Raw genomic sequence first — 22,031 nt, forward strand, 5'->3', positions numbered from 1 at the left:
TGGGGAGGGTGTGAGAGAAGCCTGGCAAGCAATCAGGGTGAGTGAGAAGCGTGAAAATATAATGGAAGGAAAGTGAAGGCAAGGCCAGGCCGAAGGTTAAGCAGTCTCCAGAGGGTGATGAGATAAAAAGGGTCCATATGATAGGACCTGTGGCAGGACAGCACACAAACGTGTAAGAAACCAAAGAGTTACCAGGCTTAAAGAATTGAAAATTAGAACTTTGTTTTTCATTCTGCTTTTGAAAAAGTTGAGCCTTACTAGTTTGGAACAGAGAAGGGTTATGCATAATGTATTTATTCAAGATAAAATACATCTTCTGCAACACATAAAGCAGCTCCTAGACAAGGCAGTACCGGTGGGCATTATCCTCAGCCAGATGCAATTATAAAACAAAGTCAAAATAATATTAACAAGGAATTATCTTAACTTGAAAACTGTTAATGATTTAGAAGCTTAATAAAGCAGCATGCCTATTCGAAGAATATTCATGTAGGAGTAAATCAAGAAAGATTTCTTCAGCAGTTACAATGTTTGGCTGACTGCCCAGGCAGCACAATTGTTCCTACAGGGGACAAAGAGCTAGAAAATAAATCGCAAGCTATAGAGAGACAAAGCTTAAAAGCAAAAAAAATGGATAGAAAGAAAAAAGCTCTTTGCTGTCAGACCCAACCTGCAGGTGCCACAGCTGAGAAAATCTCCACTTTATCTGCCTCTTCCCTGAAGAAATATATATCAAATTTAACCCCCTACAGGATGGTGGACTTTTCCCCAAAGGAAAGGTTAAGATCTGGCTGCTTAGCAGCTGCTGTCAGATCTGACAAACGCTCTGGGTGACATTGCTTGCAGGGAGAACAGAGGTGTTTCACAGGCAGAACAACAAAGCTGGGCTATGAAGCACAGAGAAGATGCTGTAAGGAAGGACTGTGACTGTGCAGGGATTCAGTGGGGGCCCTGGAGGTTTCTCTGGGGTGAGAGTGTCCACGCATCACAGACACATCCGTAGGTGCATCAGTGCCTCCCTGCTGCGCCCCAGCTTCCCACCCTCCCCTGGGGACATGCAGCCCATCCTGTCCCTGCCGGCCAAAGACATTTTCCTTGCACCCGTCCTTTTCACCACCCTGCTCATCCTTTATGTGATCTGGTACATTGCAGGGATGGGGACAGTGGCTGTGTCTGAGTGCAGGCGAGCTGCCCTGGGAGGCTGGAGCCAGCACCAAGCCTTGGGCTCACAGGTGCCGTGGAGCCCAGATAAAGCACATGTGTGTGCATGTCTGTGTATGTAGCTAGTAACTCTGAGTGGCATTTCTACTCAGAGCCCTTTTTTTTGTTTGTTTGTTTTGGTTTGTCTTCTCCCTGACTAGTAAGTTTCTTTAAGTAGCTTTTAGCTTTTCACATGATCTTTTATTTTGTACATTCCATTTGTACCTGGGAAGTTTTGTAAAGAACATTAACTGCCATTTGCAGGGTTGCTGTGAAATTCCAGACCAAAGAGACAGTGCAGAGCAGTTTGAGACCTGGATGGTGAAGGATGTGTTTTACTGGGCCCAACCAAAACTAACAAAAACCAGAACGACATGGTGTGCACAGTGGGCTCTGATATCAGTCACCTCCATTGGACGGTTCACCTTCAGGTAAATCCAATAGCATAGAAGTAAAAATTATTTGCCTGATCTGAGCAATTAGTCTACATGTTCCTTCACAATGCCATCCAAACGTGTATAATGCTGTGAGAAAACAGCTAATAGTTCACAGCACCTAATAGAGCTGTTAATGAGAAAACGACAGCAATACATTCTCCCCTGATAAAATAAACAGTCCGTCTTGCAGTCTGAACTTGATTGCTTTGAGATTTACAATGATTTGTTTGCCTTTCTTCCTGGCTCATAGGAGATAGGAGAGACATTATTAATTGTAATATCATAATCCCACCCCCACCCCACCTTAAATCATCTGTTGAAGCTGTGACTTTCAAATAACCCAAAACTTACTATATCATTAGCCAGAATTAAATTCCTGTTAAATTTGTGGTTAAGTTCAGGTGAGATACTCTTGTAGCTTAAAATAATGATTAATCTAACTGTAACTTGTGCCTGAATACCACAGTTTTCATGTTTTCTGTGTTCTGGTAGATTGCTGTACAAAGCTAGAAATATTATCCATTAATAGCTGTTTTTACATAGCCACTAGTCTAGACCAGCAGCCTTTCCACCTCCGCAAGCGTAAAGTATATTAAAACTTTATTACTCACAAGAAGTGCATATGAAATACCATCTGTGTTATTCCTGTGCATACACATCCTCTTGTATGTCTGTGTTCTGCCAGTGTTCAATGCCTGGCACAATCAAGCCCCAAATTAGAGTACTTGAGTTAAAAGGCTCAATTAAACCAGTCTGCCAGAAGATTACAGCGGGGGATTTATCCCATGTGGATATGTCACTTGAGAACAGCTCCTTTAAGTTTATTTGGAAATGGGGAAAAGGAATACCTATACCTTTAGGTGGGTGAGAAGACGTCAGAATGTGCTCCTAGACAGCGAGACAGCAATATTCTGCCTGCGTTGTGGTTAGTGAAGAGCACAATAATGTAATGACATAAGGATCACATTCTGTAATAATCTGAGGTAAAGCTGCTGGCAGAAATATTTGTTATTGTTGTTCAAAGACCTTTTAAGTTTACCATGAAAGCGAAGGAATTAAAGGCTAGATGTTTCATATATATAAAAAAAATGAAAATACCTTTATTTGCACAGAAGAAAAATGTATCTACTTGATAATCATCATTTGTCTTCTGAGAAAAGCTAGGTGAAAAGAAAATGTATATACATGTACTTGGAGCTGTTTACCTGAGTGACAGAACTTGCTTTGCTTGCCTAAGGGAACCTCCACAACAGGCACCCAAGGAATAACACTTGGCAGGCTGAATATGCTGGGTAGATAACATGCACTCAGATGGAATAATTTTAAATTTCTGTGGTGCTACTTGTACAGTCTTGCTGATAACATTACCTGCTTAAATTACTTAGGCTAAAAATGATTGCAGAGTACAGATTTCTAGCTTCTGGGAAGGAAGGCCCTGACTATTCCATTCTTGTGTACATGAATGGAGCTTAAAAGAGAAGACTCACAAGTTCATTTTGTGACCTCTATCATACAACAGGTATTATGAGTGAACAAATTTTGAGCAGAAAGGTATGAGTACCTTTATATGTACCTGGAGCTGAGTCGTCCTTGTAGTCCTGGAGTAGTCCTTGTTTTTTCATAGCTTTTGGCTGAAAAAGCAAGTGCCTGATGATCTTCTCATGCCAGCCCATTCAACTGCATGTATTAAAGAGGGCTGTGTGTGAATGAGTATTTCAGTATTTCTATTACATTCCTGTATACCTGAAATGAATTTCTGTAAAGGTGATTACAAGCTGTTCAGGAGGCTGGAAGTTGTGCAAAAAGTAAACATTTGAAGAGTATACTACTGGCAATTAATAATACTTCTGACTTGTCATTGCTCCTGAGCAAAAGCTTCACAAAAATTGTTCTCCACCAACCACTGACCTACCTGGACCCTATTGGTGCAACGAGTCACATTTGGCTGTCTCCCCTTTGATGTATTTCACCTTTTCTGCTCTGATAAACGACCTTCTGTTCCTGAAGGTCGGCAAGCCCTTGAGCACTTCTGTGGGACAAAGAAGAATCACTTCATGTTGCGTCCCTCTGCTTAAAGTAACTGTGCAGGAAACACACAAACTTTTGGGTGATATTGAACTGTTAAGTTATTAAATTCTTCAGTATGTCAGCATTTCTAAAGAACTCTATAAGCTCTTATTTATGCTCACAATAAGGCTCTAATATTGATCGATACAATGGGCTGTGTTTTACAGATTAAAATGAAGCAGAAAGACTAAAGGCTCTGACAGGCCCCTCTATCAGCAGGCTTAAGTTAAAATATAAGGCCAAAATCTGTCACAACCAAGTATGATTGCAAAGAAAAATGACACATACGTGCTATTTGTAAATATATATTTTTGTCAATATACATTCACTGGGCGTTGTAATGTAATAGTAATAATGCCAGTGCTGTGTCATCCATGCAACAAAACTATTGAGCTAATGAAACTTTTAGCTATTCAAGTCAGCTGTTTTTTTTTTGTTTGTTTGTTTTTTAAAAAAAGACAGTATTCACCAATATAAAGGTGTTTTTGTACCCAGTCTTCCTTTTTGGTATAGTACGTGTAGTGGTAGTTTTGCTGTTTTTAATGGAAAGCAGTCAAATAGTTTCCAGCACCATCATTAGTCAAAAATAAAATAGCTGCCACAGATCCACACATTACCTGTCTGCATACAAACACCAGCCCTGCTGCTTTCCGCTTCTAGAAACCCTAGGGCGGACTGGTTACCTAGCCATAAAAGTCAGTAAAACGTGGAAAATTTTAGAGCAAACCTCCGTATGTTACTTCAGTCCTCCACAGATGACATTACCTCACGAAAGCTAAAGTTAATTTTTTGTCTTGAGGTAAAATAACCTGGCAATGGGGATTTTTAGGGGCTTTCTTAGCACTTTTGGTAGTCTTGGGTTTCTTGATCACCAGGGCTGGACGCTGTAGTTTGGAGGATGTTGAGGAGAGCTGCGCAGCAAACCAAAGCCTAAGTGTTGTCTGAACTTGAAGAATACAGGATTTCTCTTGAATTTACGTTTTATGTTCATTTAAAGGAGTGGGAGGAAAATATGGGGAGGGGATAAAAAAAAAGCAGCATGTTGTCTACTTTTTTTTAATACTTCCTGTATGCTGCTGGTTGGGGCTTGTACACCAAGAATTGAATCCCCTGCGATGATTTATGTTGGAGTCCAAACAGACATTTTATTTTCATTCCACATGCCTAGTACATCAAATTAGTTCAAAAAAGATATCATGTAGTGTCCGTTTCATAGTCAGTGCCATTACTGCTTCCATAAGCTACCTACTTGTAGTCTTGTTCTGTATAAAACCATAAATCAGGAGGTTCCCTGTCCTTGGCTGAATGAAGTTAAGTGAAGGAAAAAAAAAACCTGAATCAGCTTTCTAATTTGTCAAGCTTGCTTTTCTGTTGACAGTCAGCCTTGACACCTTTCTAACACTCATGATAATTCACGTGTCCTGTTTGCTTTACAGATGTCTCGAAGTGTCACTGTAAGATTATTGGAATATAGTAACGTTTAAAGGAAGGGTAGCAGTTCAGTAATAATTCCCTTAGGTGGATGACAGCATAGCCGTGAACTGTTTCCAGGATCATTATTCCTGCTCTATGACAGAATAGTAAATTGTTTCCAACAAAACTAATCTCTGGGCTTGAAAATCCCAACTTGAAATTCTGTTGATGCTACTGTAGGCCTTACTGTTAACATTTACTCAAAGAATAGAGATTGACTGGTAATTGGCAAAGAACATATCACTCAACCTATTGCAGAATCCTTAGACCAGCCTGTAATTTTGCACAGTTAAAAACAGTAGTGATCTATTATCTACACAGATGTGATTGTCATTGGCACAACATGCAGCTGCCTAGTTTTGAAATTAGGCCTTCAGTTTCAATCAAGATTTAAGTATTTTTTATCAGAATATTGTTTTATTTGCCAAATTAGTATAAGGACAAAGGTTTTAAATCATTTTATTTGCATATATTGGGTATTGCACCCCTAAATCAGTATCCTGCAGTCTGAAACTGTTACCTATAGTGTTGTATTAGTTAGCTAGTTGCTGTTTATATTAATGTCAACTGAGATTGTAATTCGAAGCAAATCATACAACAAAAAACTATGAATTTTGTCAGCTATTCTGCCAGTAGGATGCTAGAAAATGTATTGTTGTGCAGCTATTTGGCCAAAGCAAGATTTGATGCAATGTTTTAACATCACCTGCAAAAGATGCATCTACTGTAATTATAGATTCTCTACATTTTAATTTTAATCCATTTTGCTAGTTTCATTCATTACTTGTCTTTCTGTTGAGAGGAAGTTCATTTAAAGTATTTATGCTCCATGCCCCTTTGCTTATATAATCTTTCTCCTGCTTTGCCACAGCTGACAAGTTATTCACTTCTGACAAGTTATTCGCTTTTGGTGATGCTCTCTGCCACTCCTTTCCCTTCCACTGTGTTTAGTTGTTGTTGAAGTAAAGCTGGAAAAGCGGGTATTGGATTAGTTCTCTAAAAGAAAACCCATCAATCTCCTAGTAGTGGTGATTTAATCAGAGTCAATGCTTGCCTTCCAGGCCTTCTGAATTCTGTTAGGCTTTGATGGTGGATCAGAACAAAAATGCATATAATGCTATATTCTTAACAACCATGCAATAGCATCCAGCACAAAACATGACTTATTTCAACCCTATCCTGCTTGGACCAACCAGCTGAGCCCTTAACCATTCCAGAAATGTCTCAATGGACATTCTGAGAGAAGTGACCTTTTCAGGAAAAGACCAGCTGGGAGATACCGAGCTCCAAGGGACAAAGGCAGAAAGGCTTCAGAAAGCTGCAGCCAAACAGAAAACTGAATAAACTAGATTTTTTTGCTATTATATGCATGGGGAAACAATAGTGATGCTATTGACTTGAAGAGTAAGAACAACCTGCAAGTCCCCCAGGCCCTCCACTCACACCAAATCAGCGCTGTGGGAACTATAGCTAATACTTGCTAACAGCATTGTAGGTGCTGAGAATTATGGATACTGTCAGTGACATCTTGATTGCCATTGAAGCAGTATGGTTTGCTCTAATAGAATTTCTAATTTTTGACATAACCACCATACCCCAATGATTAGTAGGGTTGCTACAGCATTGGAGATTTCAGTACACAGTGACCAATAAGCTACCCCTAAAGTGGCTTTGTGCTTAAGCTTTATGGGGATTGAAGTGGCAGCCCAATATGGCTCTTACAAAAACCACTGCTGGTGGCATCCTTATTGACTCAAATAGAGTCAAGGTGAGGTCTGTTTTGTATTAACTGGAGAACACAAATCAATCTGACCTGGCTTTAGATTTCTTTAGTTAGAGTGCATTATATATTCATCCAGGAATTCAGATAAGATTTCTTCTTTAAAAGTAAATAAATCCAGAACTGGTGAGAATTAATTTTTGCTGATTTTAACAGCTTCTTGAACAGTGTCGCTATGTGACTTATTCATTGATATTCCTGTCATATCCCTTGGAGAGTTTTGTTTTTTTAGATCAGCGTTGAACTTTGTCTATTCAAGTTAGCACACTGCTGATTTTCATATTTTCTTTCAGCTCACACTTTGTTCTTGTTTAATTGCCAAAAGTAATAGTCATCCAAATTCTGAACGCAGCTAACCAAAGTGCAGACTTGTGGCCCTGCAGTACTTTATTCTATGACTAGAATTAATAAAAGCTTTTTTTTTTTTTAATGGCAAAGCAGCACATTATTTTTTTTTTGTTTACAATTACAAAAGTGTATTTGTAACAGAAGTGTTCTTATATAAAGAGCAAAGAACATTTAAGTTGCAGTATTTTTTGAATAACAAATTGTATAAATTTACCATTGGGAAAAATACATTCAGTGGTTTATATAATAGAAATACAGCTTTCTCTGATATACCTTTAAATGCTGCATGTCATTTTAATGCATTAAGATAAGACTAATGATATGGATAGAATATTTGATATAAATTCCCCCTGGTTTTGCTCTAATGTTTACTGTGTGACTAATAGCACCGCCTCAGTCCCACACAAAGTAATTTAACTTTGTAATTTGTGTTCTTATCACAAACATATAGAGGTGTTTAACATTAAGTTTGCTATCTAATAAGTTTAGAAATTGCAGTACAATTTTGGTTGTTTTCTCTAAATTGTCTATGATTTTGTCAACTTAAAAATTTTTAAGAGGCACGTAATCAGTAGCTAAATCTTTCATGTATAGAGCAGAATATTTTGATTCACTACAATTTGGAACATTATTTCCAGTCTTTATGTTCTGTCAAAAGGAAATGTTCTTTTGATATGTTTATATTTAGTAAATTCCTTCTTTCCTATAAGAAGAACTTTAAAGAACTTGCTTATACTTTTTATAAATGACCTGATGTATTTGTTTGTCAGATGACAGAACTCTGACAGAGGAACTTCAGTTAGAGGGCGACACTGCAGGTTGCATCTCTGCTTGATCAGTCCTGCATATTATGAAAGGAAAGCAATGTGAGTTTTTCACATGAATTAACAGGTTTAGGTAAAGGCTGCTTAAAGAAGCTCCTGTCTTTACTAAATGTTTGTATTTTAAATGAGGAGATCCCTCTAGGGATGGAGCCTTTCACCGTAAAGGACACAACGTCTGTAAGGTGAAAGAGCTGATTGTCCCTATCATATCATGCCAAGGAAAATTGGTGGGAGTTCTGCATGCAAGACTAACCTTCCAACTATTTCCATGCCTCCTTTTTAAGGAAAAGGCACCTAGTAATTTTACCCAAAGCATTTTTCAGATTAAGAACTTTAGTGCTGAAACAGGTCAGGTGTTCCGAGAATCTCAAGCATTTGCACATCCAGATAACGCTGACTTCAAATGAGATTTCTGTCCATGACTCCTTGTGGTTCTTTCAGAAGCCAGATAGCACAAATAATTTTAGCATTGTGTATAAGAGGTGAGTTCAGTTCAGCATGCCTTGCAGCACTGTAGTAATTCGCAGCAATAGAATGTGTGGGTTTAAAATACTAGCACCGTGGTGTAGTAACACCGTGCAATATCTACTTTACCTGGTGATGCAGGACAATTATAAATCAGGCTTCATCTTATCAGTAATTGGATATAATATAAACTCCTTCTGCAGTGTATTCAAAGGAAAGAATCAGGTTAAAAGTCTGAATCCACATGGCTTTTACAGAGATAAAAATACTAACCAGCAACTTGCTGCATTGTATTCTTTGACAAGGACCTACTTATCTCTTTTGTCAGGTTAGACAAAAATAATCCTTGGGTTTTGTCTAACTAACAGAATGACACGCACACTTCATTCTTTCAGTAACCCAGCACAATCTATTTGATCCTGCAGCCAGACTAAGGATAGTGCCAGTTAGTGAGCACCCTATCGATTGTTTCTTGACCTGTTAGGTACTGAATTGGGTGAGTTACTGTTGGGGAAACAAGGTTCTCAAGCATTTTTATTCTGGTGAACCAGAAAACCTGCTGCAGGACTCGCTGTGTACTGGGGTCATAACTGGCATGTTGGTGGGATGCTTCTGGAAGGGGAAATCCTTTTTTAGGGCATGAAACAGTATTACTCAGGGGGAGGTACAGACCACTGTGTATGGTCTCCTGAATTAGATTTTGGAAACTACTGAGGTAGTAGCAGAACCAGTCTGCTACTGTGTGCGCAGTAAACCACTGCAAGAAATGTCTACAGTAGCAGTGAGAAATGAGGTTTTTGTAGCTCTCAATCTTCTACTTCACAGATCTGTTTCCTAAGGTGAACTGTGAAGAATGGAGATAAAGAATGTGTTTTCATCAAATGTTAACTATTACAATTTCTATGTCTTTGTTGGTCTTACTACTGTTGTGTTTTATCAAGCATAAATAACAAGTGTCATTAAAGAACTAGACTTGCAAGTCCTTGCTCATTTCCAAAAGACTTTATCATAATCTTAAGCATTTTTTAGTTCCACCTTCCTCTGCCTAATTACACATCCCTTCTCGTCCTCCCCTGTACCTCCCCCCTCCTGATACAGCTTTGTATCCCACAGTTTGTGCATACACGGGAGGCAGGATCCTCATCTGCACAGGAATCACCTTTCGTGCTTTATAAGTAGAATTACACTATAAAAAACATCACCTTAGTCTGAGAGAAGTAGTTGTGTACTTCTGTATCCTTGTCATAAATTGCTAATTGCAAGGTTTCAGTGTTTGAAACAGAGTTGCTTGACAGAGAAGGTGACCTCCCTGCTAGCAATACCAGAATACTGATGGGCTTATTCACTTCCCTTTGAGGCAGCTGTAACAAGGGGCACTTAGATTTCACTATTAGCAATAAACAGAGGTCAGGTTTTTGTAACTATTTTGTAGTTACACTGAGAATACCATCCAAAACACCTTCTAAAATTTGCAACAACTATTAATCCAGAAGAGCAAATGAAATACTAGAGTTTGTAAATGTTTAAGTAATAGATCAGTTGTCACCAGAGACATGCGTTAAAGGCTTCAGTAGCTTTACATGACATCTTGTTTATGCAGGCTTTCCTGTTCACAGGCCTTCTCTCTTTGTTGTACTTGTATTATTTGAGAAATTGCCTGTCAACGCTTATGTGCATAGAAGTTGTTTCTGAAGAGCAACGCCACAGTGTGCTTGCCTTCCCCACACTTGGGGCAGTGTGATCTCTTTGAGGATTCCCCAAATTAAACAGTAGGCCCATTTCCTGAAATGGCTGAAGGGAGGGGTCAGGAATAACTCTGCTTCCTCAATCCACCATCCCTTTCCTGGCCAGCACATCAGAGCTGGGAGTATCTAATTTGCCACAATTATGGGCCAAGCAGGAAATGGGAGAAACCACGACTGAGGCGTGGCTTTGATTTATGGTTTTTGGTGGTGGTAACAGCATCTGCCTCACCCATTGCCCAGCACACTGAAGTCAGTCTAAAGAGTGTGTTAGAGACAACTCTGATAATACTTGTGCTTGGGAAAGCTTGCTGGTGACATCAGGTGAGATCGCTTACCTAGGACTAGGGGGAGAGAGTGGCAGGTGAGCAGATCTGCCTGACTCACTTCAGCCATGGAGAAGTGACCATATATAAAGAGTGACAGACCATTGTAGCTGATGTTCCTTGCTAAGACGGTCAGGGTTATGGTGAGCCCACACACAACATATTACAAGCTTCAGGTATGCTTATTTAGAGCAGAAAAACAGGCTGTTCACTAGCCTATTCTCTTAAGAAGTTGGCAGAGCAAGCCAGCTAGGAAACTACAAGGCATTAAGTACCATTTGCAAACACCTGAAAATATTGAACTCGCTAATTGTATGTTTTTCCTAATTGCTTTGCACTTCCTTGTTCTTAGTTTTTCAGAAAGCCTGCTCTCTTTCAAGTTATTCCTGAGTATTTTAACAACATAGGTTGTGTTACAGAAATTTTTAATGGAATTCAGTTTTGTAGTTCTGTCAAGTACAGAATCAGCTCAGAGGCACAGGAGAACCCTATTTTACACATTGGCACCCACTCCAGTGAGAGAAGCCACATATTTAGGGAATATTCACAAGTTCTGTACTGGTTTTAATGGAAAGTTCCTGTAATTCTGCTTCAAAGTCTCCAGGTACATATTTCCAATATTTCTCCTTCAGAACTGCCATTGTACATGTAGCTTAATACCTGTGTAGTAAAGTTGGCTTATCTGGGGTGTATCCCATGGACACATATAGAGAACTTGCTAGAACATATAGAACAGTGCTAGAAATGCTGTGTCTTGCATGTATTGGAGGTACTGTACAAGGCACCCATAACAGTGTGCAGGAGGTCCAACATACCCAGCAAGGCAACCTGGATCCTCCAGGAGTGTTCTCTGGTTGATGTGCACGTGCACAGTATGTCCAACATCTTGAGAATCCCTCAGGATTGGTGTGTGCTTTCTGCTGTTTGTGGATTGGACCTGCTGTGAATTAATTGCACCCGCTACATCTACTGCCTGGCTCTGAGTAGGCTGCAGGCTCTGCACAATTCCCTGACAAACCTTGCAAGTCTTCATATTCCCTGCAGAAAACATTTCTAGGTAGAAAAAAAAACATCTGGGAAAGCCTGGCCAGTAGGACTGCTTTTATAGCTATTTCTCTTAGTGCAGAGAACTTGAGAGTTCCAGGAATATGACCATTTGCACACCTGCAACAGCCCAGAAAGACTCATCCACTCACCCAATGAGGCAGGCTCTGCTATCTTTGAACTTTACACTTCACTATTGATTTAGTTTGAATCTGGGCATTTGTCTCAGAATTCATGCTGCCAACATTTTCATTTTGATAATTGAGAGCCACCAATACAGTTCCAGAGCACAGAAAGAATAAAGTTATAGATTCCATTATAGATTAAATGACTTCTTTTTTGTATTGCTTTTCTGAAAAATAAAACCAAGGGAAAGGCCTTGCTTACATAGTCCAACCCTAAAGACATGGATATTTGCCAGTATGTTTCACAGGTGACCTGCCATTTGTAGTCAAAGAAGCACCTGACACTTGTGGAAAAAAAGAAAACACACCTGCCACCATGGGTCACATCACCACAGTAGTATTCAGATGCAAATGAATGAAAGCTTGACACCTGTTTTCAATATTGGTATATTTTTCATCACTTCACCTGCTTGTTAAGTGTTTAAGAATACATTATTGTGGTCTTTTAACTCTTAAAATTGTATTTCTGAGCTGTCCTATTATACCATCTTGGTTTTGGGTAATTTTATGGTTGCAGACTGGAAAGTATCTTGTATCAGTAACTGTGATTTTACGTTGTACAAGAATACCAGTAGTAAGTGTATTCTTTCTTCCACAAGGAAAAATGGAAGCCATGTAGAGTTTAAGAACTTTCTATGAAGTTAGCTCTTCCTGAAGCTTTTAATATTGTGGAGAAAGAGCAATACACAGCCTCCTGTTTGCTAAAGCCAGTACTGGTCTTTGAAACACTGTTCAAAAAATGATCACAACCTTATTGTCCTCCTCTTCTACCCCCCTAGACCACTGGAACAGTCAAGCTGGAGAAAAGAGGTCAGTTGTCCTAAAAGCAGCGCTCTTCCTGCCAGGAAGTCACAGAGGAAGAAGCCCAAGCAGAGGTAACAGCTCAGCCAGCCCAGCTGCCTCACACCTTACAAGCAGCAAGCCACAACCAAAGTCCTGGTGTCAGAGGCTTGCCCAACACCTGCTACACAGAGCATGCATTCTCACTAACAGCCTACCTAAACCTGACCCTTGATATATCTCAAAGCAATTCCAGAAACACAACGCATGTTAAGAAAAGTTAACTGGTTGTGGAAGCAATTAAAAGATAGGAGCAGGGCTAAGCCCGACTCAGAGAGCTTCCCCAAGTACTGAGCCTAATGCACCTGACTTCCCCATTCCTCAGGGTTGTTATCTGCATGAGGCGGAAGCAATTATCAGAATAGCGTTAAGCACTCCCTTTCCTAGGGTACTATTACAATGCGTCTGAAGACTCCTCGAAGGACTAGATAGTGCTAAAACCCACAAAAATTTCCTTTGCTTCATAACCTAGTCTCTTGAAAGCCTACACCAGCCACATACCTCACCCAGCGAGTCTTCTCTGCACCCCTAGAGGCTCCCCGCTCCCATTACAGACCCCTGGGGCGTCCCACTCCCCTTAAAAACCCTGCGGACCCCCGCCCCGTTCCGCCCTACACCTGCAGCCCCTAAGCACGGATCTGCGCGGGGCGACGGCGCCACCGTGCGGGCTGGGCTCGGCTCCACCGCGTCTGGAGCCCGGTGCCGGCAGGGTGGAGCCCAGGCCGGTTCCACCGCCGGCTCCGGCGCCTCGCAGGGAGCCCGCCCCGCGAGCGGGGCCATGCCCGGCCTCTGTCCCTCCCCGCGCCCGCCCCGGGGCGGAGGCCGCAGGCCCGTCCCCGCGATATGGCGGCGGCCGCCCTGCTCCGCCTGTGCCTCCGCCTGCTGGCCGCTGGCTGCGTGCTCGCTGTGGAGGCGGCGAGGCGCCGAGGTGCGGCGGGCCCCGGGCAGGGCTCGGCCGTCCCGGGGGCGGGGAGGGCGGCCGGGGCTGGGAGTCCCCGGCCCGGGCCGGCGGCGCGGTTCCGCAGCGGGAGGCCCCGGCTGAAGGGCGGCACCCGGGGGCGCGACGCTGCTGGAGGGCTGCAGGGGGGCACCAAAGCGTTCCCCTCGCTGGCTGTGGGGTTTGACCCGCTCGGGGCTTTGGTAAAGCTGCTTGTGAGGCTTGAGAGGCGGCTGATGCTGCTCATCTTAAGTGCTCCCAGCAGCTTGTGTGGTGTTTGAACCGCAGTATAGTTCTCTACCTTAAGAGGGTATTTAAAAACATGCATATGCCAAATCAGATAGTTTTTTTCATTTAATTTTTCTGTTTGTATAGCATGACAGTATCTGAGGTTTACTTTCACAATCTTCCTTTTCCCCCCAACTTGTAAAGTTTAAAAGTGGGTAGAACTATAAAAGACTTTTCATTTCACTGCTTTTTCTGTACAAAACTGAAGGTAGCTGAAGAAAAGGCTGTGTGAGGAAGTGATCGAATTAAAAGGGAAGTGAAAAGTACCATAGTTCTGCTTAGGCCAAATGAGATGGGAACCTTTTAATTCCTACATGTTGAAGGAAAGAATCCCAGTATTTACATTTCCTTATAAAGGCATTAGATAAATTAATTAAAAGATTCTATGATTTTTCTTAAGTCTACTTCAGGGTTAAAATTTGACACAGAAAACCTCCAGGAGGCATTAAATCTGCATGCATTAGCCTTCACGTACTGGAGCTCAAGTTAATATAGCCTAATTCTGTTTTCTTTTAGATGGCACGAATGTCCTGTTTATAGTTGTGGATGACCTACGTCCTGTTTTGGGTTGTTACGGAGATACACTTGTAAAATCACCTAACATTGATCAACTTGCTTCTCAAAGTGTTGTGTTCAACGATGCGTATGCACAGGTGAGATAGTCAAAAATGTTTTATCTCAGTGAAATGCATACTAGTGTTATTACAGTATGTGTTAGGCATTGTCTGTTAGGCAGGTCTTTGGAGAAGAAAAAGTGTTTATTAAGAAATTAAGTAGTTCTAGTGGAAAACAAATGGTTAGGCTGAACTGTAATGTATGAGCTTATCTTGACTAAGGTGAGAAACACAAAAGCAGGTCACTTCAATACTGGTATTTGTGTAGCCCCTTGGAGGAGCATTGTATCACTCAAACACTTTCACTATTAACAGTAAAATGCTGCTTAAAAGATGCTGTTTTACTAAATTAAAATTATTTTCTTTCACATTTTACGATAATTATTTTACAGTTGGGAATTTATATTCTTAATAAGGATGCTGTTCATCCCAGCTTGAAGTAATATAAAACATTTCATTGTGGAGTTCTGAGCTTTTGGATATTTTGCCCAGCCATGTATTAAATTTGTAGGTTGCAGGCGATATATGTGTTTTGCTTTATGTTCTGATTCTCTTTTTGGATGTCTCTCTCCTCAGCAAGCTGTGTGTGCTCCAAGTAGAGTGTCATTTCTTACTGGACGCAGGCCTGATACTACCCGGCTGTATGATTTCTACTCCTACTGGAGGGTACATGCGGGAAACTATTCCACGATGCCCCAGTATTTCAAGGAGAATGGCTACATGACCATGTCTGTAGGGAAAGTTTTTCATCCTGGTACGGTTTGAATTTTCCTCTGCTTAAAATACTTTTTATATATTCCCATGAACAGACTTTACATATAAGTATGAGCTATGTGATTCCTGTCTATATGGATGACTTACATTGTTATCATGGGCCAGATTGAATTATAGGTTGTCTTTGAATCTTAATCTTACATTCATCTGTAATGCCTCAAGATTTATTAGATGAGCATTATCTAATAAATATTTTCATGTACTGTTTAGGGATTCTGGGAACAAATGTTTGCAATTCTCAAAACGTGTCTGGAAATTAGGTATCTGCTAAAGATGAAACGACTGAACGTTGTCTTGGTTCTGCATGTACACATTTCATGTTTCACAATAGGCTGTCTAGATTGGGAGGCTTAGAATACGTCTGATACTCCCAGTTAAATAGGCAGTTGGTTCTCTAATTAAAAAACAATAATACAGCTGAGTTTAAAAAAATATATACAGTACTTAACGTGATGCTCTTTCTAGTAATTCTTTACTAGAGAACTACACTTGTATGGATATACAGCCATTCAGTTGATATGATTACGGATATACATATTATTAATCCTGTTTCTTTTCTTTTTTTCTTTTTTTTTTTTTTTTTTCTCCCTGAAGTAAGATTCTTTGAGAAGCTTGAGTCTCTTTCCCTAAAACAATGTATTTCCAGGAAAATTGCCTTACACTTTTTGATTTTTATTTCTTGGATATTTTCATTGCTTTCTGAATTGTCAAAGACCATTTCAAATATTTCTACATTTAGAATGCAGAATTCAAAAAACAAACCAAAACTGAAAACAAATTTGTTTGAGCTTTTCCCGATTTAGTGAACTACTAGAGCATCTTTTATGTCTTCACCCTTTACCCTTTTCAGGGGTTTCATCCAATTACAGCGATGACTATCCATATAGCTGGTCCATTCCTCCCTTTCATCCTTCTACTGAAAAATATGAAAATGATAAGGTAAGGGTAATTTGTGGGATGCTAACAAAGAATGGTTTTTGGGTACGACCAAGTTCTCCATCTGGAGCACAAGCCTACACTCTGTTTTATACTGTTATACTCTGTAACACTTCAGGGAAACAACTAGTCCACTTTGATACTGTTTCCCAGACTTCCAAGAGAAGATCTATGCTTCAGTTAGGTGTGTGATGTTAACTCACGTGCCCATTCTTAATTTAAGTATTTAGAAATCAGAATTTGGAAATATGGTACTGCAATATAAAGGTGCTTGCAAGTGATTTTAACTTGTGTCTAGGTCATGAAATCTTTTATCTGAAAAGTGCTGTTGTCAGCTTTCATACTAATCTTGCTCTGTTCAGTGACAAAATGTTGTCATAGGCTTGGTGAATTTAAATTGATTCAATAAAGAGCGGAGATGGAGAGTGGAATTCATCATTAAAATAATCTTTAAATGATTTGAAACTGTCTGATTCAATTTTCTGGAATGTTTGTTACTCTTAAGCGTTGCCTAAAAGAATCTGTTTTGCACTTATGCAAGTGCTGCACTAACATCACATGTTGGAGGCTATACATTGCAAGGCTAGGAGGTCCAGCCATGAGGCTACAGACAGCCTTGATGATATTTGTTCTTGCATTTACTGCCGAAAAAGACTGATTTTAACAATGCTATTTGCATCCATGACATACTTTGCTTTATGTTCATTAACAGCTCTCCCGAGCACCCTGCTGAGGCCACTTTTTCTTGGCAACCATGTAGTCTAATTTATCTTTCCTTGCCGACTGTACATCAGCCATTGCTGGCACTTGCTCAGAAATTAATGAGGTGGTAGTAGGTTCCAGGCAGCTTTCTATGAGCTCTTGGGATCAGAAGGAGCAAAACTGCATGTGTATAGCGTAACCAAGTTCTACCTTCTTGCCAATAGGTCAGAGATGCTATTCATTATAGAAGTTGTGTGTTTTCCTGTGTGATTACTTCTCATCTTCTGGCCAGCTTTAGAGAGGATTCTGCTTTTCCTTAGATATGGAAGTTGCTATGTATTAAGTGCATTCTTCAACCTCTGAAACCTTCAGTCTCAGTCATCAATGTACTTGGTGCTTCCGGCATTCATAGAAATTTTGAAATTCCATTTTGTATCCAATCTGCTGGTAGAAGGATTGAGAAATGAATTGGTTTCATAGCTATGGAACAGAGGATTATTTCTTTGCTTCTACAGAAGTTACTTAACTAGTTCTTTTTTTAAAGACTTGCAGGGGAAAAGACGGAAGACTTTATGCGAACCTGGTGTGCCCAGTAGATGTGACAGAAATGCCTGGTGGAACTCTACCAGATATTCAAACCACTGAAGAGGCCATACGGTTACTGAATGTTATGAAAACCAAGAAACAAAAATTCTTCCTGGCTGTTGGTTACCACAAACCACATATCCCATTGAGGTACCCGCAGGTGAGGAACCTGAAGACTGTGGGGAAAGGAATTTAGATGAGTGTTTTTTTCTTTTCAAAGCTGTTTCACAAATGCTTTATTGTTACTGTTTCTGGGAAGCAAGTTGAAAAACAGCATTGGCTCAGTGTAATTTTAGCAGTTGTCTATGTTGAATTTCAAAATATTTAATGAGAGAGTTCTGACCAGTCAGCCAAAAGGCCGGCTTCTACTGCCATAATAGCGTGACAGCTATTGCAAGGAGATACTGTTCAGCTTGATGGAGTGTGACATAACGAGGTCTTACAAGATCTTGTTCTCTCCATTTGAGTCGGTATCAAAACTTCTATTTATTTCAGAGGAAGCAATGTTGGGCTTCATATTTCAGGGTGGCTTTGAGACAGGAGGCTTTTTTTTTTTCTTTAGGTACAATACCATTTACTAACTCAGAATTTTTCAGGAGTTGGTTGGGGCTAATTAACATAGCATTGCTACCTTTTATACTTTGGGGCAGGTGAAGCCTTATAAACTGTAAGAATATTAAAGAAGGGTCATGCAAGGAGAAACGGTTGCTGTTTTACAATGCAATTTTACAGGAGGCCTTAGAGCTGAGGATAATCTTTTACGTGTGTTTGCATTGCAAAGGAATTTCTGAAGTTGTACCCTCTGGAAAACATCACATTAGCCCCAGATCCCTGGGTGCCTAAGAAACTACCTTCTGTGGCATACAACCCCTGGATGGATATCAGACAGAGGGATGATGTGAAAGCATTAAATGTTAGTTTCCCTTATGGACCACTTCCAGATGACTTCCAGGTAGGCTGTCAATAACTTATTCAAATGCAAGGGAGCAGTAGGCTGCTCTTAGATGTTCTGAAGTATCCAGCAACTGTCAGCTTCCAAAAACTAAATGCTCTCTTTTTGTATGCTGTCACATTTAGGTTTTTAAGAAAAAATCTTCTCTGTAACTGGGGTCAGGAGGGAAGAGGTCAACTACCAATCAGTGATATTAGTGTGTGCTCCTGGTTATTTCCATTTTCTGCTCTCACTGCTGATGGATGAGTGTTTGTATATGAGAGAATGTGTGTTTGTTTTCATCAGCTGGATCTGCTTCTGTTTCAAGCCTCCATTTAGTACATATTTTGTAAGATTCTCCTTGCCTTCAAAGTACATAAGTGAACATAAGCACTCACTGGACCTTGAGGAGAGCAGAACTGATTGGTTTGCAACATCTTGCCTGAAAAAGCTTTTAGGAAATAGTTAACGCTTTCTAACTGCCCCTGTGCCTATTTACCTTCTCGTCCGTGACATTAATCAGGCTATGGACACTTGAAAAACAGGCTTTACAAGTAAAATCCTTTAATTCAAAAATCCTTACAAAGCTGCCCACTAGTTCTCCTTCATTCCAGCCCACACAAACAGAAGCTCTTTTTTTCTTCTCTCCTATTTTCTTAACTTGCAGCGTCAGATTCGTCAGAGCTATTACGCAGCAGTTTCTTACCTGGATATGCAAGTTGGCCTGCTCCTGAATGCTTTGGATGATGTAGGACTCGCAAGTAGCACAATGGTAGTTTTTACTGCTGATCATGGTAAGCATTTAAATCTTCCTTTAGCTCACTGCTATTAACTTTTTAATTGTGCAACTCAGAGCTAGCATATGAATCAAGTGCATGTTTATATAATGTACAGTGGAGCTGCCATACCTTGTATATCTGGCTGGTCTGTCCCTAACTAATGGACTGACACAGGCCTCTGTGACTGTGGTTTTGTTCCACTGCAGGCACCTCTGTCTTTAATCAAATTGAGAGTTTCTGATGAGTAATAGTGATCAGAGAGTTATGAGGCTGTCTGCCAGGACACTGGGCTGAGCTTTCTGTATTCCCACTTCCTACTCCAAGGAGTGATTCCTGCTGGGAAGAGTGCTGCTAAAGGATTGCCACCCGTTCTCCCCCTTCGCAATTTGTAAAGGGCCATCTGGTACAGTGGGTGACAGGCTTTCTCATTAGCTGCTGAAGTGTGTTTTCTTGCACTTGTCATTGCTGCTTGTAGAACATCTAAGCTGATAGCAATTTGATTTCCCCTCTAATAATTGCACATTCTAGATCCTGGTGGTTTTAAAACAAAACAACAACAAAAAAACAATACAAAAAGCACACACATGTAAAAAAAAACCAGTTGTGTAGGACAGTAGGACAAATACCTCAAGCATTTAACTGCTTGTTTCAATATCTAATATTCATTAAGATAACTCTCTGATGGTCTCCTTAATTGAGAGATGGCTTAGCTGGCTTAAAACAGGATATGGCTTAACCAAAACAATTTAAAGTACACATGTAATTTGGGTTGACTTTTGTGAGTAAGTGTGCACTTGCATGTTGTAGAGTAAAAGAATTAATACTTCAGGTACTAGAGAAACTCTTAGATGTTCCTCCTAAATTGCCACTCTGACTTGGACTTTCCTTTGTAGACTGAATTTCTTTTTTTCCTTGCTATGGTTACTGTAAACAGTTAGTGTTTTCAGTACTATAGCTAGCCAAGTGATTCAAAAAATTGACACACCCCAGCTCCTCTTTTATGCTGTTTTAATGCAAATTTCATAATTCTTACTTAGAGTAGGGGAGATAGAGATGGGTTTAATTATTTCCTTAATATGAGAGCGTTAAGTTGCAATATTGATATGGCTGTTGAAATAGTTCTCACATTAGAGAGAAATCTTGTTATGTTTAAATACAGATTTGTTACTTGCATGATAGTATAAACTTGATAAGACTAGAGGCCTCAACAGCTAGAGTCACTTTATGGTGAAAAAGAAATGACTACTAAATTACAAGCCGGCATCTGCTCTGAGTTATACTCTTTGTCATCTAGGATGGTCCCTTGGAGAACATGGTGAATGGGCAAAATACAGCAATTTTGATGTTGCTACCCGTGTGCCACTGATGTTTTACGTACCAGGAATGACAGCTTCTGCTACTAGTCGACGAGGGAGGATCTTCCCCTACCTTGACCCCTTTAGCCATAATTTAGGCTCGGTGCCTCAAGGTAAGTTTCCAGTTCTTTTATTTGCTTGCGGTGGATAGATTTAAAGGAGAAGTGGTGATGCAATGATACTTCACATACAGGCAGCTTGTTGGTGTCATCAAGTGTGCTTCTGTACTGGTGGGGAACGAGATGGTGAAGGGCATATTCTGTGTTTGGACTCAAAGTTTTACTTTGGTTAGCTATGCCTTAGTGCTTAGTGGTAACACTAGATGTCTGTGTGAGTCTGCAGGCAATTTATTGTTGTGTAGTGTAGATGCCTAAAAGGATACTTGACCTACCTTTAATAGTGGCAGCTGCCGTCTTTCCAACAGTGATAAGTAAACATTCTCTATGTAGCATCTGTGCTTAAAATAGTGGCATTGGAAACTGTTTTGATGGAGGGAGTTAGGTTAAATGATTGATGCTGGAATGTGCTTTGTCTTTCTGAAGGGTTCTTTCTCAGTGATGAATATCATTGTCTTGAAGAGTTTGCACATTTGAGAAATATAAGCACAGAAGTCTCTTCTCGTTAAAATGTCATAGCCTAGTATCCTCAGAGCAAACTGACACACCTCAATTGCCTTATGGTACCCCACAAATCCAGTACAAAGCACTTAAAATAAACACCAATTTAATTGTCAGAATAAGTTGCTAAAATGTTCCACCGGTGTCTGTCAAATCATCATGTTTCATTATTTGTATTCTGATGCTTCTTCTAGGACAAAGCAAAAAAGTAGTTGAGCTTGTGTCTCTCTTTTCGACACTTGCTGAACTAGCTGGCCTGCAAGTTCCTCCTGTGTGCCCAGAGACTTCATTTCATGTTGCACTGTGCACAGAGGCAGCAAGCATTGTCCAGTATTTTAACTCCTCTGAAGAGAAGGTGGAAATGGAGGATGGTTGTGATGACACTAACAGGTGTCATACTGAAGAACTTGTTGCGTTCAGCCAATATCCCCGGCCTTCAGACACTCCTCAGTGGAACTCTGACAAACCAAAGCTGAAGGACATCAGAATCATGGGCTATTCCATGCGTACAATTGACTACAGGTATACTGTATGGGTTCGATTTAATCCTAACAATTTCAGTGCTGACTTTGAGGATGTCCATGCAGGAGAGTTGTATGTGGTAGAGACTGATCCAAACCAGGATTATAACATTTATAACAGTACCTTACATGGTCATCTTTTCAAAAAACTTCTTGGCTTCCTGAAGCACTAGGGTTCAGCAACTTTTTTTTTTTTTTTGTATAACACCTTTCTGTTGTACAGAAAACAAAGACTGAATTAAAATCCTATTTGTATAAAAA

The 22,031-nt window shown here is 40.2% G+C and overlaps 1 protein-coding gene across 1 annotated transcript; it reads left to right on the forward strand.

The window, feature by feature from the left end:
- The first annotated feature begins 13,355 nt into the window (after positions 1 to 13,355).
- IDS (iduronate 2-sulfatase) lies at positions 13,356 to 22,031 on the forward strand. The gene is made up of 9 exons (XM_083797188.1): positions 13,356 to 13,659; positions 14,473 to 14,609; positions 15,147 to 15,324; positions 16,195 to 16,283; positions 17,527 to 17,727; positions 18,349 to 18,519; positions 19,166 to 19,292; positions 20,572 to 20,745; positions 21,444 to 22,031. Exons 1-9 carry the CDS (start codon positions 13,575 to 13,577, stop codon positions 21,941 to 21,943), a joined length of 1,662 nt encoding a protein of 553 aa, XP_083653314.1. The 5' UTR covers positions 13,356 to 13,574; the 3' UTR covers positions 21,944 to 22,031.

The sequence above is a fragment of the Anser anser genome (assembly GCF_964211835.1).
Source record: "Anser anser genome assembly, chromosome: 13".
In the NCBI taxonomy this organism is placed as follows: Eukaryota; Metazoa; Chordata; class Aves; order Anseriformes; family Anatidae; genus Anser; species Anser anser.

Excerpts from the sequence above, each read along its gene's own strand:
- IDS (XM_083797188.1), top strand. The coding sequence starts at position 13,575 with ATGGCGGCGGCCGCCCTGCTCCGCCTGTGCCTCCGCCTGCTGGCCGCT. Across the intron at positions 15,325-16,194 it reads AGGGAAAGTTTTTCATCCTG|GGGTTTCATCCAATTACAGC; the intron begins GTACGGTTTGAA and ends TACCCTTTTCAG. Across the intron at positions 16,284-17,526 it reads AAAAATATGAAAATGATAAG|ACTTGCAGGGGAAAAGACGG; the intron begins GTAAGGGTAATT and ends CTTTTTTTAAAG.